Raw genomic sequence first — 18,226 nt, 5'->3', positions numbered from 1 at the left:
CAACTAGATGGCACATAACAACAAGAAACCTGAAGTAAAGTTTTTTACTTTGATCCATAGACAGTGTGGAGCTTATCCTGAAAACAATCAATAACCAGCACAGTGTCGAGAGCCAAGACAATGACCAGCCGGACTATGACAGTGTGGCCTCTGACGAAGACACAGATTTGGAAACAGCCATCAGCCAGGCAAACAGGCAAAAGGTAGGATCAAGCAGAAATGATGTGTATCTGTCTCTTTTTAAAAAAATATTTCTCCTCTCACATCTCCCTTGACCGCAGATCCTCCAGGCCTAGCCCAGCTAAAGGTTGGGAGATTTAAAGTCGGGTTCACTTCTAAAATGGCCCAATCCAAAGTGGAAGGAGACACATAGTTTTAAAATAGGGCTTCTTTATCCCAAAGTGAAGAACTGTATGACAGAAGGTCTGTAGTGATAATTCTAGAAAACTTGAGAGTAGTGACAGCCATGTTTGGTAAGTCCGATATGTATATGGTGACTCCTCCTCCTTTCCTGTGAGAATGTTACCACCTAATGGGTGAGCTAATTGCAGTAAAAGATACACAGTGATGTGCATCACCAGACATTGAGAGAGGAGGGAGATGACTTTCTTTCAGGGCGATGTGCCAGGGAAGGTTGGTTCTATGGGACGGCATGCCAGGAAAGGGTGGTCTAGGCAGAGAGAGTGGGAATCTAGGATACCTGCAAATGGAGGGGAACCTGTTCGTATAGAGAAGCAGTCTAAAGAGTGGGTTCAAAGCTGTCACAGAGGTCTGGAGCCGTGCCATGGAGTGACAGTGCCAGATGAGGAGTCTGGGCCTCTACGGGCCTGTGGAGTACAGTTGGGACAGGCCATGTGGTCACTGGTGCTCTGGGAGGATGGTGCAGGCAAACCAGAGAGGAGCCAGGGAGCCTGAGTGGAGCGAGAGTGGTCTGGCTGGCTGGGAGAGAGAGGGCGCATCCTGCCTCATGGGCTTAACCCTCGTGGCTGAACCCCCTGGGGCCTAGCCCAGGGGAGGGACTTGGCAGGTGCTTGAGAATGGGTGGATAGGAAGAAAGAATAGAAAGGAGTTGGCAATTGGCTATCTGAAATTTGGAGATGAACTTAGCAGGATGTGTCCAGTTCCCTCAGTGATGAGCCTGATGGGACTCCTGCTGGGACCCTAAAAGAAAAGGCCCTTCATCTCACCACCAACCCCAACTCCTTGTCCGGAGTCCCCTGAGGCAGCTGACAAATACAGAGTAAAAGGCAGAGTTCACAGAAGGGCCCCTCGTGAAGGGTGTCCCTGACTCGGACTCCATGCCACTCCTCTCCCCATTCCTTCTGTCTGCCTAAAAACCTCCCTCCCTGTCGTTCCAGCTACTGCTCACATCTCACCTGTTCAGTGCTTTTCCAGCTGGCTAACTAAAGTGCACCTCGTTGTGCCCTGGTGTGACTCCTCCTGGCCTCTCTGACCCTGCTGTCTTCTCTCTCCTATCACGCTGATCACCCTCTGTCATACACATTTACTTTCCTTCTGTATCTGCCTCATGCTGCTAAAATGTAAACTCCATGGAAGTAGGAAGATCTATCTGTTTTGTTTCCTGGTCTGTCCCGAGCACCTTGAATGATGCCTGCTACACTCCTGGTAACTCAGTTAAAACACAATACAAACCAAAACAAAATGAAAAACCCTCTTGAAATGAAGGAGCAAGTAAAAGGTGACCAAGATATAGTCACCTGGAGAATCATTACCAGAGAGGAACTGTAGTCACACTGCCTCTTCCCTGTAAGACAGTGACTTAGTTTTTTTAAAAAAACGTGAACTCGCCCCTTATGTTAACGTTGTATGACTCTTGGAGTCCTGTGTTTGGTTTAATGGCTTTTTGCAGCCAGGCGGCATTGTCAGAATTTGAAGTGCTCTAGCTGTTAGTCTGTAATGTTATCATCCATTTGGATTGTGAACGTTTTCCCCAATTTATTTTTAGAGCCTAGATTCAGATTTGTCAGATGGACCCGTCACTGTACAAGAATTTATGGAGGTCAAAAACGCCCTAGTGGCTTCTGAGGCCAAAATACAACAGCTAATGAAGGTGAATAACAACTTGAGTGAGGAGCTGAGAATTATGCAGAAAAAGGTAACACATTCATCGATTGCCAGGGTGGCTGACCCTTTCATCCCTGGTCCAAGGAATGCCCACAGGCACCATGCTTGGGGCCAGCGGGAAGAAAAACACTAGTAACAGACAGAATCCATGGTGTTTTGAGCTGCTTTCGTTCTCTTTGATATGAAATTTATCTGGAGTACGTTTCCCAAGTTGTTAGATGGCTGATGAGTCCTAGCGGCCCTATAAATAACAAAGTGGATAGATTTAGAAAGGACTGGTCATCAGTTACAGTGACCCTGGCACTGTTTGGAGCATGAAAGCAACCTGCATGTGTGATTCTTCTTGCTCTTTCTTGAACATAATCACACCAAGAAGACAGGCGTATAGTGTGGACCAGTGGTCCAGTCCCCAGCCTACCCTGCAGCGTTGGGCAGCAGCTGTCACTTTTCACCCTTTTCTGAATTGCTGGCCATACACCCGCCCCTGCCCCAACAGCCCCATCTCATCCCCCTGCTTTGTTTTCTACCAGTACCTGTCACTTATTTGAGACATCCTCTGAGCTTAGAGCAGGACCCACCACACAGTAGCTTCTCAGTGAGTAGTCACAATATGCCATGTATGTTAGCGAACATATGCTAGTGAGGAACAATCCTGATTGTTCAGCGCAAGCTAATTACAGCAGCAAGGAATGTCCTTAAAGAGGGAGATTCTTAAAAAAAAAAAAAAAAAGAAGGAGATTCTGGGGGCGCTCTGGTGGCCTAGTGGTAAGAAGGTGCACTGCAATCCCGGAGGTATGTGGTTCGACTCCACTCCACCAGATGCTCTGCTGGAGAAGGAGGGGCAATCTCCTCTTGTACCAGTCAGATCCGATTTGACGGTGCGCACACACAAGATAATAAAACTAAATAAATTTTTTTTAAAAAGAGGGAGATTCTGAATGCAGTTCTGGATGAAAATGTGAAGCATAGGAAGGTCTTTGATCGTACCTAGAACATTAGGATCCCATTATTTAATTGTCTTAAAAAATGAGATTCGGCCTGTTTCCTCCAGAAAAACAGAGCTGTGTAGAGGCTCTACCTCTGTATGGATTTGGAGGGTGATGTCTTTCCCCTCATTTCCCTGAGGCCATGGGGCCCTTTGTTTGTGGAGAGGCCTCTTACCAGAGACACCTAATGGAAGGCCAGGGAACCGCTCCTTGCTTGTCCAGGGCGTCAGCACAGCACACCTCGCCTGGGGTTCGGTCTGGGAGCATGTAATTACTAGATTCCCTTTTAGTTTTTCTGTGCTGAATGGTTATCATCTCTGCAGTTGAAGGGGTAGAGACTCAGACAAATTCTAAGGAAACCAGCACAAGACTTAATTGGAAGTGTCAGCCGCATCCCTGGAATTGACACTGGAGGTGCTCCCAGCTGTCCAGAGAGCCCTCACAGCGCCCAGTGCGGCCTCAGGCTGGCCAACAGCTGTCAGCAGGCTGACATAGTCCTCATCTCACAGGACCACCATGCTAGAAACAGTTTGCCTTCCTTCTAGAATACAAGGTGTTCTTTGCCCTTACAGACAGGATTTGCATTTCCTCTGTCTTTTCTGAAATAACTTTTCTCTTAAGGAATCATACATAGTTTGTCCCACTAACTGAACTAATAATTTCGTTAATGAGACTTTTTCTGAAACATGCTGGCTTTGCTAGTCAATCAATCATTTGTTAAATATCACCTTTTTGTAAATTCTGTAATGTTCCTTTTAGCATTTGCGGAAGGAAATGATATGCCCTTTTCTCATAATGGCTCTTGATTTCCTTGAGTCTACAGAATCATTTGAATTTTTTTTTTCTCATTTCCTTTTACATTCTTTGAAATAAAAAAGTAGGCTAGTTGTTGTTATTATTACTGCTACTCCTCTGTTGACTTAGTGGTAAGGAATTGCACTTCCAACACAAAGGCTCATGACTCAAATCCACTAACAGATGTTGTATGGGGGGAAGATGGACAGTCACACACACACCCCCCCAATGAGATTTATTACCTTTGAAAACACACTGGAGGGTCAGCTAGGAGTTGATTCTGACTCCATGGTATGTAACAGCAAGTCTTTATTAGGGACCTGTGGTAAAGTAGTCTGTAGGGAGTTGCATGGCAGACCCCAGAAGCAGTGCCTCTCTGATGCTTCCAGTCCACTAGTTACTGTGCAGGAGAAAGATGGGCAATTTTTTTCCATGCAGTTTACAACCTCAAGAACCCAGTGGAGGGTCAGCTATGAGTCAGTTCCAGCTCCTCGGCACTTAGATGCATTGAGTCATTTTTAAAGTAACGTTAGCTTTTACCCAAAGACCTCTAAGTACAAAGTACAAAGGACTAAAATGGTTTTAATTTGAAACTAAGAACTTGTACTCATCAAAAGACAGACAGTCAGTCCAATGAAATCTAAGCTGGAAGTTTAGAAGCCTGCTAAGTGGTCAGATTCTTTCCAATTCCAAGGCCTGTCTTTCCATATCCAGAGAAGCACAAGTACATACACATCAGTAACTGGTGCCAGTCAGCACGATGCCTTCCTCTCTGGACTTGGGCCAACTTGCTTTAATGCTTACATCCCTTGACAGATAGTTTTTTTGTTTTACTTAATTAAACCAAATATTTTCAATATACATTTCAGAATTCAATAGCATGGTCCTCCATGAAGATTTCAGTCTGATTTTTCTCCTCAAATTCCCAGCCCCACTAGTGTCCCAATGCTCACTCTGACCAATAATTTTGATAGGTTCCCTCAACCTGTCTGAATCCTGGAATGTAGAATTTGGGGAGAAGGAAGTCACAGATACAAGTAAAGCCATCGGTCATCTCTTTTTGCATTGCTCTTTGGGGGTAGGGGGACGGACAGAAAAAGATTATTTCTTTGAAAGCGACAGGAAGCCCCCAGTTCAGAACACTTTTTAATGACTCAGAAAAGTACGTAGTTGATTTCACATAGATATGTTGATTTTATTTGGGAGTTGGTAAAGTTTTTGTTTGGTTTTGTTTTTGATAACAGTTAAGCAAGTGGCATGATTTGTATCTGATCTTTCACATTTAACAGTTGCTTGGAAAGGATGCTAATTAATGAAGAGGAGCAGCTCCTGTTGGTGTGTCTGCCACAGATCTGGTGCTCTCTAAATAAAAAAACTAGAAGCTAACTCCTCCTGACACTCAATGAGTTTGCTCTGGAGAAAGTTACCATCTCCTGATGCAGATACAGTTTCCTGAAGACCTAAACCTCACCACTAGTGTGGAATTAGGTCCGATTTTACAGTGGCTGTCAAGGTGTAGACAGCTTGAACTCGCCCCCCACCCTCCATCCCACTTGTAAATTGTCACAGAAGACGAAGGCACACCAGAAGGGAGAGAACCCAGTACAAAATGAACTTGGTTACCTATGCTGTACACGGCAGCCATGAAGAGTCATCCGAACCCTTGCTCACTAATCTACCCAACACCCCGGAGCAGAGCAGCCCATGTGGGAGGCCAGAACAATCTCTCGTGGCTTCTAGGGTCAGCCTCCCACTCAGGTGGAGAGGTGCCAGGGAGATTAGGGTGTGAAGCCGACACGCCACAGTGGTGCCTTTGTGGTAGGACAAAGCCAAAGGAGGGAAAGGCCCAGAATTCCCAACCTTGGCTGAGAGATGAGCTGTCATTCACCAGAGCAAAGGAAGCATGCCACGCGAAGCAGAAAAACAGACGCAAACAAGCCCCCTTAAATCTACTGTTCTCTCCATTATGTGTTAATGTGGCAAACGTGTCATAATCTGGCTCCCTCAGTTTAAATGAACAAATGCTAAGTTGTCTGGAATACCAAGAGGATTGTGTAATAAAAATTTACCGGTGATGATGGTGATTTTTCTCGTGGGCTTCTTGGAATGCAGTAGCTCGTCTAAAACCTCCGCGTGCTGCCCTCCAGTGCCTCTCTTGCTTTGCAAAGCCACTCTGGTTCCTTTTGTGCCGCTTCCACAGTGTCTCCTGTAAATTTTGGCATTTGCAAATCGCTTGGGCCTCACTGGGAAGGAGGAGTTAATCTAAATGGTATTCTGATGAACCCAAGGAAGCTCTTACTAGAAAATAAGTATCGAATAATCCAGAGTGTAGCTCGCCTACCAGCATCTCCCAGCCCCGCTGTGCCTGACTTTTTTTCTGAAGTTAGGCATTTGTCCATGGTTTCTCTCTCTTTTCAAACAGTAAATCGTTCCTTTTGCTTAAGTGGCTTACCTGAGTTGATAGCGCTTCACTTGTTTTAGAAAGAATCCTTGTACGTAGCTGCCTTTTACTCTCAGGCCAGCTAGCTGTAATTGTTGTTTTTGTGAAAGTCATATTTGTTTACTTGTTGTGTTTGCCTTTTTCTTTTTTTTCTGCTTGCTATAGAAAAACAAAACAAAACAACCCAGTCCCACTGCCAAACATTTCTTTCAGCTTCAAACACTCCAGAGTGAAAATTCGAACCTCAGGAAACAGGCCACAACCACTCTCTATCAGGTGCCAAGTGTCTCTGAATGCACAGACACTTCCAACCACTCTTCTTTAAAGCGACGTCCATCCGCCCGGGGCAGTAGGCCCATGTCCATGTATGAGACGGGATCGGGGCAGAAAGCATATCTCCCCATGGGAGAGGTCAGCCACCCGGAGGAGAGCAGGACACGACTCCAGCCCTTCCCGGTGCACGTAAGTACCCCCACTAGCGCCTCTGCTGTTAGCTCTCTACCCATCCTGACCACCACTTCCCCTTCTGAACCTGCTGACGACTCCTACCCCCACCCCTGCCTCTGCTTGGCCACACTGGCTGTGAGAACTTGGCCACAATGGCCTTGTGTTGTCTGTGTCAACCTGTCAACTGATGCTTGTGCTGTTTCCATTATACACAGGGCCCTAGACAGGAAGTCATATTGCCATCCACATGGGGGGTTCGGCTTCCCCTCCACCTTCCTTCCCTTTCCTTCCCCTATATTCATCATATATCGCAAACCAGCTATTACTGTACGTTTTTTATGGTGGTTTTTATTTTATTATTTCCTTCCCCACTTCTAAAAACCATGAAACTAACCAAAAGGAAGTGCCATCATCTTCAAGATAGATAGAGACCTGCCCCTTTTCTGATAGCAACCCCCTTGCCCGCAGTGGGCCAGTGGCACAGAGCCCAGGCTTCCACAACTTCTTCCTGCCCCATCCCTGTACTGCCTGCTCAGCTTCTGCTTCCGCTTCATGGTGAGAGTGTGCTGGCCCCTTTCATAGAAATGAAATGTAAAATGCTGCCTCGATTTTTCTAAGGATTGCATACTCGAGATTGTATTCTGTACTCGAACAGCCACACTTTTAGCTCACGATGGCAATAAATAAGATCTACGGTTTTCAAGTACCGCATTTCCTCTGAATTGGTTTACTTTTAAAAATCTTATGTTTTTAAATCTTACATGATCTTTTTAAAAATATTTAAATGTTATTATTTCTTCTGTTAAACTTTTAGGAGTCTTTTAAAATAGTTTTTAGGGTAAAGAATGCAGATTAAAGGGTATACTCTAATAAATGAAACCCTAGCTTTCCCTGGTTTACTTATGTCAGACTTTAGAGCAGTGAAATGACAGTGGTGTTGTATTTGGGGAACTGTATGTCCACTTCTTTATAAACTGCATGGTTTTACCTTCTAAAGTCACTGATTTTATTGGGTATCATGGGAGTGCCAATGCGTTCAATTAAGAATCTTATATTTGTGTCATTGAAAAGAAACTGCAGGAAAATGAAACTTTGTGAGTTTTTAGCCTGTACATTTTCATTTCAAAACCTTAAGAGTGTAAATACGTCATATTATACTCTAACAAAAGTTATATGTACTGAGAAACAGATTGTTAACATAGACCACCTTTTCATCATTCCTGTAGTTTCTCATTTCATGCTGTCAGTCCTGATTGATTTTATTTGGTCTCTGTCATGAGTCTTCAACTCTGTGGCTACAACACACACACTGTTTTATTGTATTGTGTATCATGTAGTCAGACCAACCCATAGCTCACTCTCTAAGAGGTTTTCAGAGGCAATTAATTGCACGGGAGGAGACTGCCCATCCATCTCTCATGGAACAGCTGGTGGCCTCGAACCTTGTTCCTTTGGAATTGCAGTGCAGCTTTCTGCCACCAGGCCATCAGAGCTCCCTTAGGCTATGCATTTTCAAAGGAACCCTGGTAGTATAATGGTTAAGCGCTTGGCTGCTAATGAAAGAAAGGTGGACAGTTAGAGCCTCCAGGGGAGAATTTGTAATTTGCTTCCATAAAGAAGAAACCCCAGTGGGGCATGTAGCCTCTGTCTCAAGGAGTTGCTGAGTGGGCAGAAGTACCTGGTGGCACAGTGGTGAAGTGCTAACCCAAAGATTGATCGTCAGAACCTGCCCACTTCTCTGTGAGAAAGGTCTGACCGAATGCTTCCATAAAGATTTACAGCCTTGAAGACCCTTATGAGGCATTTCTACTCTTGTTTTCTCAGCTCACTAGAAGTCTGAATTTATTTACCAGCAGTCGGGGAATGGGTAGGAATGGGAAGTCAAGTCGACATGCCACATACCACCACCAATATACATTTTAAAACCAACAAATGTTGCTAGGTATTACCTTTCTCCTTACAGAAAACTCCAGGAACCTGCCATGCAGTGATGCCATCAAGTAGATGCTGACTCAGGCCACCCCTCCAATGGGCTTATGAGGCTATAAATCTTTATGGGAGGAAATTACCCATCTTTCTTCCCTGGAGTGACTCATAAACTTGAACCACTAACTTTTGCCTGCCAGCCCGGTGTGTTACACACTGAGGAAAATAGCTTTATTAAAATGAAAGCCATTTATAGGAAGCATCTCATTAGAGGATTAAACCTCCGCAGGACTGTCACTACAGTCAGCAGCCTTTCTCTGAGACGTCAGCCCTGCCGTCTTCTAGTGAGGGCTTCTGATTCTTTTACTGAGGGGCTGGGGGAGAGGGGAAGGCAGGTTCTGGCTCAGGTTTGTGTGTTTTTTGGCTTCCCTAGCATGTTTCTCTCTCCCCTTCTAGATTGGGAGGAGTGCGTTTGTGACCTCCTCTTCGTCACTGCCCTCCTTCCCCTCCACACTCTCCTGGTCGAGGGACGAGAGCACCCGAAGGGTTAAGTACATTCTGAATTGGCTGCTCTCTGGAGCAGGCGGCAGTGCTCATGGCGCTTTGTGCATCTGTCTTTCTGTCTGTCCCTCTGCTAATGGTCTTTCTATCCCGCATGAGGCCTGCTTCCTACTCTGGTTTCCACTGCCCAGGGGCACGCACTCACTCGGACCTGTTGAGAGACCCTTCTTCTGGTCTAACTCCACACTGCTCAGTTAAGTGTAATTTTAACAACCTTCACCAATCACCCTACCTGTGGCAGAGCTTAGCTGTCTTCTCAAATGATCAGAAAGTTAGCTGGCTGCTGGTTAAATGTCATCAATAGGAAAATCGGTCAGATTTCTCCAGAACAAAACTAGTGTCTTTGAACTGGCTGAAGCACTATAATGTCATGCCTTTTTTAAAAAAACAAAAAACAAACTTAAAACCTCTGACATATTCTGTGTCAGCACCATACTTCACCAGCCAGGCCTGTCCAGTGTCTGCAGCCACATCAGCATGTGACCACTGGGAGCTCAGGAGGCAAGAGCAGTTTCTGGTATGAAGCTGTTCATGTGTATTTCTTGGTCAAATCCAGCCTGCTTCTGTATAATTTACATTTTCAGTAACAATCCAGGATTCAGATGAGCTCACAGGGGGGGGGGGTAGCCAAACAGCATTTATGAAGTACTATCTCTGCCCAACCAGACCCTTGGGTGGTGCAATAAAGGCTAGCAGTTCAAATTTACCAGCAGCTCTGCTGAAGAAATGCCTGGTCAATGAGTTTTGTAAAGATTACTGTCCAGATAACCCCGTGAAACAGTTCTACTGTATAACACATGGGGTTGCTGGAACTCCAGTGACTCAGTGACGGTGGGTTCATTTTTTTCTTTTTCCCTGTGCCCGGCATTTTGGCAAGTCAGTTCATTGACTTATATGGCCCAGTCCCGACTCCCAAATGCACCATCAATAAGACACCACCATTAACACAGGGACATGAAGAGTCCACCCATTCCTGTCACCACCATTAACACAGGGACATGAAGAGTCCACCCATTCCTGTCACCAGGGAAGGTCTTGGAAAGACCACAGGCTATAGAGAAAGTAAGGTCAGGACTTGCTCAACCTTGTACAAAAATCAGTTATGATCATAAGAGGAAGTTCCCCTGTAAGGTAGATTAAGGACAGTAAGGAGGCATCAGAGACAGTGAGATTTGCATATTTCCTCCACATCAGTGGAATGATGTAGAAACACTGTCCTTTTCTTCTCTTAGAAGTCATATACGAAAAGGAAATCTTGCTATGTGGTCCTTAAAAACGTTTTAAGCCATTCTGAAATCCACTGGTGATGTTTTATTATTTTCTTCCCTTTGAACTGAGGGACATATAAACAGTAATGAAATGCCAGATTTGAAGCTTTGTTAGTAAGAGGTAAGACTCCTTTTTCATCCCTTGTGGAATTTTGTTTCTTTTGTAACAAGCTATTTTGGTGGTGTTTGTGTACCATCAAGTCAGAACCAACCTTTAACTGACTCTCTGGTAGGTTCTCAGGGGCAGGAAATTGCACCGGGGCTGGGAGCGGGGAGATTGCCGATCTTTATTCTGCGGCAGCGCGGCTCCTCACCACCCGACTACCAGAATGCCCTTCCACAGTGGCATTTGGAAGGCATTTTTTTGTTTGGCTTGGGGTTTTTTGTTTCTTCCCAGTTTTTGGTAGTTTGGAAAACCATCCTAGGGACTGCTTGCTGAGACAAAGTGTAGTGTCCTTCCAATTGGTAATCCCGATTATTTTTGACAGCTTCCCCCTGGCTTTAAATTGTTATGGTGTGTCTGTAATCAGAGCAGATGGAAAAGCCATTAAATAAACTGCACCAGCACCAGCTGTAAAGGTAATTTTTCTATTAACAGCTTTGAAAGAGCAGCACTTTTAACCAATAGAGCTTGGCTCTGCATGTTTACAGTACTTCTCAAAGAGTAAAATACTGGCTAACTTGAACTCCAGTAGATTTGCTTTTGTGGACAACGCTGAAGGATTCTAATATGTAAGTAACACATTTTTCTGGGTGGCTACCACTATGCTTTGTCTTCTGTTCTGGAAGCTTTGTTCATGCTTTCAGTAGGGTATATTTTTCTTTTCTTTTTTTTTTTAAAGTTGATTTTATTTTATTGTTTTGTGTGTGTGTGTGTGTGTGTGTGTGTGTGTGTGTGTGTACCGTCAAATTAGATCTGACTGGTACAAAAGGAGATTGCCCCTCCTTCTTCAGCAGAGCATCTGGTGGATTTGAACCATGTACCTCTGGGATTGCAGTGCAACTTCTTGCCACTAGGCCACCAGAGCTCCCTATGTGGGGTGTATTTTTCAAAATACTTAATGCTTTTGATCTCTCTGGGATAATGCACTTCACTCTGATTATCAAACTTAACATTAAGGAATACATACACACAAAAAGACCTATTATAAAAATATCGTTTTAGGGGTTCGGTTCTGTTTTCTAGATGGTCCCACTGGTGCATCTCTGGAAGAATTTCTAGGATACTTACTTAAATGTATATTTTTTTACACGTGTGTGTGTGTGTGTGTGTGTGTGTGAATGACAGAGAAATATAAAGATGAGTCAGAGCTTCCCTTTGAAAGGTGAAAACGGGTTTTAGGGTTTCTAGAGGTCTGCTCAGAAGACCCCAGGTTTGCTCTTCCCTGCACTACTGGCAGCACTGCCCTTGGCCACCCCTCTGGAGCACTCCTACCACTCACGCACTTGTCACTTCTACAAAGCTGATTTAATGAAACTGACAGGTGATGTGAACAGAGCGACAGTAAACACTGGACTTTGCAGCCCTTGATTCTACTGGTTGGGAAGCAAGTGTTCTCCGTGACTTGCTGGTTGAACTTCAGCGAGTTCAGTGCACATTCCAGTTGGATTTTAGAAGCTCAAAGCAGATGACTTCTGTCAGAGAAGCAGGGGCTGCCCAGGGGACTCCAAAGAAACTTGGGACTTCAGCAGACAGGTGAAGAGAGTTTTTGCCCTGAGAGAGGAAAGAGGCCACCAGGATAGGAAGCAATATGTGGCTGCAGAAGGCTCTCCTCCACCTTACAGGTGGCTCCATCGCTGTACGCACAGGTTCCATGAGGGGACCAGGCATCATCATCAGTAAAGAGCCCATCATCCAACTGTAGACTTCTGAAACGGACCTTCTCCAAACCAGCTATTCTTTCAAATGATGCTATACTGTTGCCATATATTTAAACGAGGCTCTTAGTTGACAGCTGTGTCCTTAGCCACAGTTTATAGTAGCAGCTTTAAGATTCCTTCATCTCATGTTTTGATGAACTTTTTTTTCATTCAGGGGATAGTCCTGGAGATGGCTCTCTTGTTCATGATTTGCAAAGTCATCAGTCAAGTGCGCGCGCGCGCGCGCGCGCGCACACACACGGACCTCCATTCTGGGTGAAGGAATCACAGACACTCAGGAGAAGTTAGGTAGCGCTGGTGACCTAGTCCATGGCGAGCTGTGCTGTTAACCCAAAGGCTGTGAGTCTCTGGCAGTTCAAATTGACCAGTGACGCTGCAGAAGTAAGATAGGCAATCTCTTCCTATGTGAGTTTAATGGAGAAGCTAAATTTGAGGACAGAAGGTATAATTTTTACTCAGTACATAAGGCCTATCTAGTTTCCTTCTAAAAAAATGTGACTCCTTTGGGATTTGTGACACCCCCTGCCCCCAGGGCCTCTAGTTGGCCCAGCTGCCAAATACTCCAGACATTTTGAGAGCTCCTCTTCTGAATCTCCATCCCATTTTTAAATTTCCACAGTTAGACCAAATCTACCATCTCTTTTTTTTTTCCATTTATTCATTTTTTTTTAAATTTTTTAAATTATTTTATTATTTTTGTGTGAGTGTTCCGTCAAATCAGATCTGACTGGTACAGGAGGAGATTGTCCCTCCTTTTCCCGGCAGAGCATATGGTGGATTCGAACCGTGCGCCTCTGATTGTAGTTGCAGCTCCTTGCCACTAGGCCACCAGAGCTCCCCACCACCTCTTTTTTTTAAAGAGTAAATTTTGGTTTTGAAACCAACAAAATTGATTTGAAGCCAGGATTCCTATGTGTTTGAAAGCAACATATGACTGTAAATGGACAAGACTCTTTTTTTCAGGATGTGGAGGCCTGGAAGAGCCAGGGGTGTTTGGGGCAGCAGTGACATTCAGAGCCCAGGCGTGGGGTGCTGGAGCCAGCAGAACCAGGTGTGGGCTATGAAGCCTGTTTTTCTCCTAACACCGTGGCCTTGAGGATGCACCCAGGTTTGTGGGCTCTCCAGTGTCCCAACTGCTATGTTTGGCCAGTTGCTCAGCAAGTGGCTTCCAGCACAGAAGGCCTATGATTATTTAAATGCTATTGGATTTGTTTGTTTTTTAAATGGAGCCTTGGGTGGTGTACTGACTGAACAGTTGACCATTCAGACCTCCTCAGGAGACAGGCCAGCCATTTGCTTCAGAAAGAGACTTTGAAAGCCTTGAAATCCCATGGAGCAGCTCTGCTTTCTACACCTGGGGGCCTCACGTCAGAATCCACTGGATTAACAACATTGAGAGAAGCTCATAGAAAGCCAAATATGGGTGTGTGGCTGGGTGTGTCTGCGACTGGTGACTAGAATCTTTTTTTAGAGCAGCCACTGAGCATGTGACATGTGAAGGAAAGAAACCATTTCTGGATCCTCTGTTCACCATGTACAAAATTTTCAGTAAAAGGTGGGTGCGGGTCCCACGTGAGATCTGGAGCATGATGGCCGTGTAGCCTGACAGGTATGATTCCTGGGGAGAGCTTCAGAGAAATGCTTCATGTTCCACACTCACGAGGCTTTCCGCTGTCTTTGTTTTAGACATCCAGGCTGGAGAAGCAGAACAGCACCCCAGAGAGTGACTACGACAATACCCCCAACGACATGGAGCCTGAGGACACGGGGTACAGCCACAGGAAGAGCGTGGCGGGTGGGCGCTCAAGTGCCTGAGTGACACAGGCTCTGCCGAGCTGCCAGCCTAAAGATTGGCAGTTCAAACCCACCCAAAGCAGTACCACGGAAGACAGGCCTAGTGACCTGACCTATCAGGACTACAGCTAAGAAAGCTCTGTGCAGCAGTTCTACTCTGTGACACACGGGGGCGCTGTCAGTCAGAATTGCCTCAGCAGCAGCTAGCGCTGTCTGCAGCAGACAACCTTAGCCACAAGTTGTCTATTTTCTGTATTATCAGACCCATAAGGTCTTGGAATACTCGGGCATAAATTCCAAGTTTACTGTCTTCCCACATCACTGAAGCCTTTTTCTCTTGTTATGTGCCGTATGAGTCGCTTGTGACTCATATCAACCCTGTGTACAATAGCCCTGAACCCTCCTCTATCCGGAACCAACCTCACTGTCTCTGACACACCTACCCCCTTTACCCCAGTCACTGTATCCGTCCATCTCATTGAGGGTCTTCCTCTCTTGCACTGTCCCTCCACCCTCCCAAGCATGATGTCCCTCTCCAAGGGCTAGTCCTTCCTTTCAACATGTCCAAAGTATGTCAGACGAAGCCTTAGAATCCTTGCCTCCAAGGAGCAGCCTGGTTTCTCCTTCTCCAGGACAAATCTGTTTGTTTCCCTGGCAGTATGCTTATTCTTTTTTCTCTTAGCAGTATGCTATTTATATATGCCTCTTTGGGAGCTTTGATCTATTTCAGTTGAGCCCTTCATTTTCTTTGAATTGTGATTTGAATGAAAGTATACAAAGCAAATTGGCTTTCCATTGACATGTTTTGTTTTCTAATTTGAATACTCACAACATAATCTCCCTTCCCCCACTTTTCCCCTGTAATTTTGATTTCCATTAATCCTCCCCCTTCTGCCTTCTGGGCTTTATCTTTGGGTAAATTCTCCTTTTTTTTCACTTATGTGGTTAATTATTCTAAAGAGTCAGTGTTTCCATTGTTCACAATTGACTTGTCTATTGTTGGCTTAGAAACTGAGCAAAGAGGGGTGAGTTTTGTTGTAGGATGGGAGGGTGACTAAGTCTCAGGGGTTCCTCAGTCTCTTGTCAGATCTTTTCCATATTTTATATTTTCCTCATTTTACCCTTTTAGAGTCGTCAGTGGTTGTTGCTGGGTACCATCTAAGTCTTCTGTTCTCATGGTTGTCTTCATTTAATTTTTCTAACCAACATTAGGTTGCGATCAGCATTTATACCCATAGTTCTGCTGGGGTTAATTTTATTATTATTAATTTTAATGAAAGTTTACAGAGACTTAGGGTTTCTAGTCCCACCCACCCCAATTCACTCTTCTCCTTGAAAAGTAAAAGGAAAACTCTTTCAGTGTTATACAGTCCCTCCCCTCAAGTCCACTCCACTGTTCAGCCCTCATTCTGGACTCCTGTCATAACAATAATACCCAACCATATATCCCTTTTAAACAGTTCTCTCCCTCGTCTTGTTTCAGTGCAGTATACATCATTCCTCCCCTCCTTCTCTGCCTTCCCTCAACCCCAGTGTCAGTCCCTTTTTACAACAGTGGCCCTATGCAATATTTGGTTCTTTTGTGACTATTTCACTCAGCATAATGTCCTCCAGGGCCATCCATTTTGTGTAAATATTTCATGAGTTCCTTGTTTTTCAGTGCTGCGTAGTATTCCATTGTGTGAATATACCACAGCTTCTCTATCCATTCATTTGTTGATGGGCACTTGTGTTGTTTCCAGCTCTTTGCTATTGCGAACAAAGCTGCAGTAAACATGGGTGTGCATTGTTGGGGTTAATTTTATGAAGACATGTCCTCCTATCCCAGTTGCTTCCCCTCCCCTCACACCTCACCCTGTCACTCTCCTGTTCCTCACTCAGTCGGGATGGCACAGCCACCTTGTTGGGAGCCTTTTGGTGCAAACGCAGATGAAGTGGCTTCTGGAGGCAGAGAAGCGGCTAAGGAGCACCTGTATTATTTAGCTACTTCTGTGTCTTTCACAGGTCAAGCAGAAAGGAGAGGCAGAGGAGTAGCCTGTGGCAGGGGGACAGCTATGCCCCAAGTGCCACCGAGCACCACGCAGCACCCAGCCCCTCTCTCCCCAGCACTGAGGACGTCATCCGCAAGACAGAGCAGATTACCAAAAACATACAGGAGCTCTTGAGAGCAGCTCAGGAGAACAAACACGACAGGTGAGGGGGCAGTAGAAGCCTTAGTTTGGGAGAATGTTTTCATGTGCCTTAAAAGAGAAGCTCTGCTATGTATTAGAATTATTGTATTAAAATTAGTATAATAAATCACACACCCCCCAAAGACAACTAACCACCTTGGAAAACCCACAGGAGGATCAGTTATAAGTTAGTTCCTACCTGATGGCAATGAATTTGCGTTTTTATCTAGTCTACCCATGTAATAAATGTCTACTGCATTGGGGCGGGGAAGAGAAGCTCTGTCAGCTACTAAAGTAGAGACTAAAACCCACTGCCATCAGTTGGTTCCTGACTTCGAGGACAGTGAACTGCCGCCTGGGGTTCTGGAGGCTGTAAAGTGTCACAGACTGTCTTCAGAATCTTTCCACAGATGATTTCAGACCTCCTGATCCGCAGTCCAGCCTTGACACAAAGCCACCAAGGCTCCTGCAGTTAGGGAAAAGATTCCACCCGCCCCCTAATTTAATGAGCCGTTAAGGTAATTGAAACTTCACATTTGAATAACAGACAAAAGCAAATGTCTTTTTATTAGTATTTTTTATAATTGACTTTTTTAAAAATTTTGTTTTATACTGCTTTACATAAAAAGTTTATAGAATTCATAGACATTGTTTTTCACACCAGACCTTTCCCCTTTCCTTTACCAATCCCTCCTGCTACTCATCAAATTGTGTGAGTTTGATTGTTCATTTTGTGATGGTCTCAGAGTAGAAGTGCCTCTAGAGATAGAATTTGGTTAATTGGTTAGTAACAACCACTGGCTGTTGGTTCTGACTCAGCAACCCTCCTCTGGGGCTGTACATCTTGAGAGTTTCTCCTCTCCATGCAGTCGTGGATTCGAACTACCAGCCTTTTGTTTAGCAGCCCCTTACTTAACACATTACACCACTGGGCTCGCTAAGGCATATTGGATGGTGGTGATATTTCTACTTCTACATGGAGAGAAAGTCACTTTACAGCTTGATGTAATTTCTTTGTAGGGAGGGTGTGTAAACTTCTAAGGAAGAAATTAATTAGAAATAGAAGTTGGACCTTAATCTTGCCCTAGGTTGTTCTCTGCTCAGGAAGGAGACATCTGTGCTCTGATTGGTTCCTTTTCACTGAAAGGAATTGCTGGCTTTTCCCTCTTACTTCTGATTTGGTCTTCTGAGCAGATCCTCAGAGACTGGCTAGTGAACTGCAGTCCCTTCTGGGTGGCATCCTGGTTTCCATTTGATGGCCTGATTTAGACGTAAACATCATTCAGCACTCTCCCATTGAGCAGTGGAGTTTGGTCGGCACCACAGTGAGTCTTATTTCCGTTGGGTCTCCAGTGTTAGGACTTGGTCAAGACCTTCTCATCATCCTTGGCAGAAACAAAGGCCAGGCAGGAAACAACACAGCACTGTTGATTCTCCCACTGAGGAAAGTCCTGGTTCTGTGTTCACATTCACATTCCTGGGTCTGCCGTCCTAGACTCCTCATTTGACCTTCTCTACCTGGTGTGTGCACAGTTCAGACTTCCCGGGTCCATTTTCCCATTTACTGAGAAGAGGAATTAAGGGAATGCCGCTATCATGGGATATTGTGTCACACTGCTAAGCAAAATGCCAGTGTTTCAAACCTCTCGCCTGCTCTTCAGCGTAAAGATGTGCAATCTCTCCCCAATAAAGATTTATTTATAGCCGTGGTGCTCACTTCAGCAGCACATACACTAACATTGGAATGATGCAGCGAAGAGTAGCCTGCCCCCCTGCACAAGGATCAGACACAAATTTCTGAAGCATGTTGTAATTTTGAGAGATCTGGCTGCTGCCAACCAGAAACATTAGAACAAATGTTGTTGTTGTTGT

The 18,226-nt window shown here is 44.9% G+C and overlaps 1 protein-coding gene across 6 annotated transcripts in view; it reads left to right on the top strand.

Annotated features, from left to right (window-relative positions):
* Positions 1-18,226, top strand: part of GIT2 (G protein-coupled receptor kinase interacting ArfGAP 2) — an 87,318-nt gene that overhangs the window by 62,494 nt on the left and 6,598 nt on the right. For 2 of the 6 annotated variants that reach the window (XM_006894845.1, XM_006894848.1), the window contains 4 exons: positions 61-203; positions 6,520-6,768; positions 14,076-14,158; positions 16,188-16,376. In XM_006894845.1, the coding sequence (XP_006894907.1) occupies positions 61-203; positions 6,520-6,768; positions 14,076-14,158; positions 16,188-16,376 (664 nt within the window). Of the gene's footprint in view, positions 1-60; positions 204-1,966; positions 2,117-5,155; positions 5,354-6,519; positions 6,769-9,135; positions 9,226-14,075; positions 14,159-16,187; positions 16,377-18,226 lie in introns of those variants that run through there. The other 4 variants (XM_006894843.1, XM_006894844.1, XM_006894846.1 and 1 more) reach the window with 4 other exon arrangements.

This window comes from Elephantulus edwardii, unplaced genomic scaffold (assembly GCF_000299155.1).
Source record: "Elephantulus edwardii isolate Elephantulus edwardi_28Jun2011 unplaced genomic scaffold, EleEdw1.0 scaffold00151, whole genome shotgun sequence".
Classification (NCBI taxonomy): Eukaryota; Metazoa; Chordata; class Mammalia; order Macroscelidea; family Macroscelididae; genus Elephantulus; species Elephantulus edwardii.
This window is presented reverse-complemented; position numbering and strand designations above follow the sequence as displayed.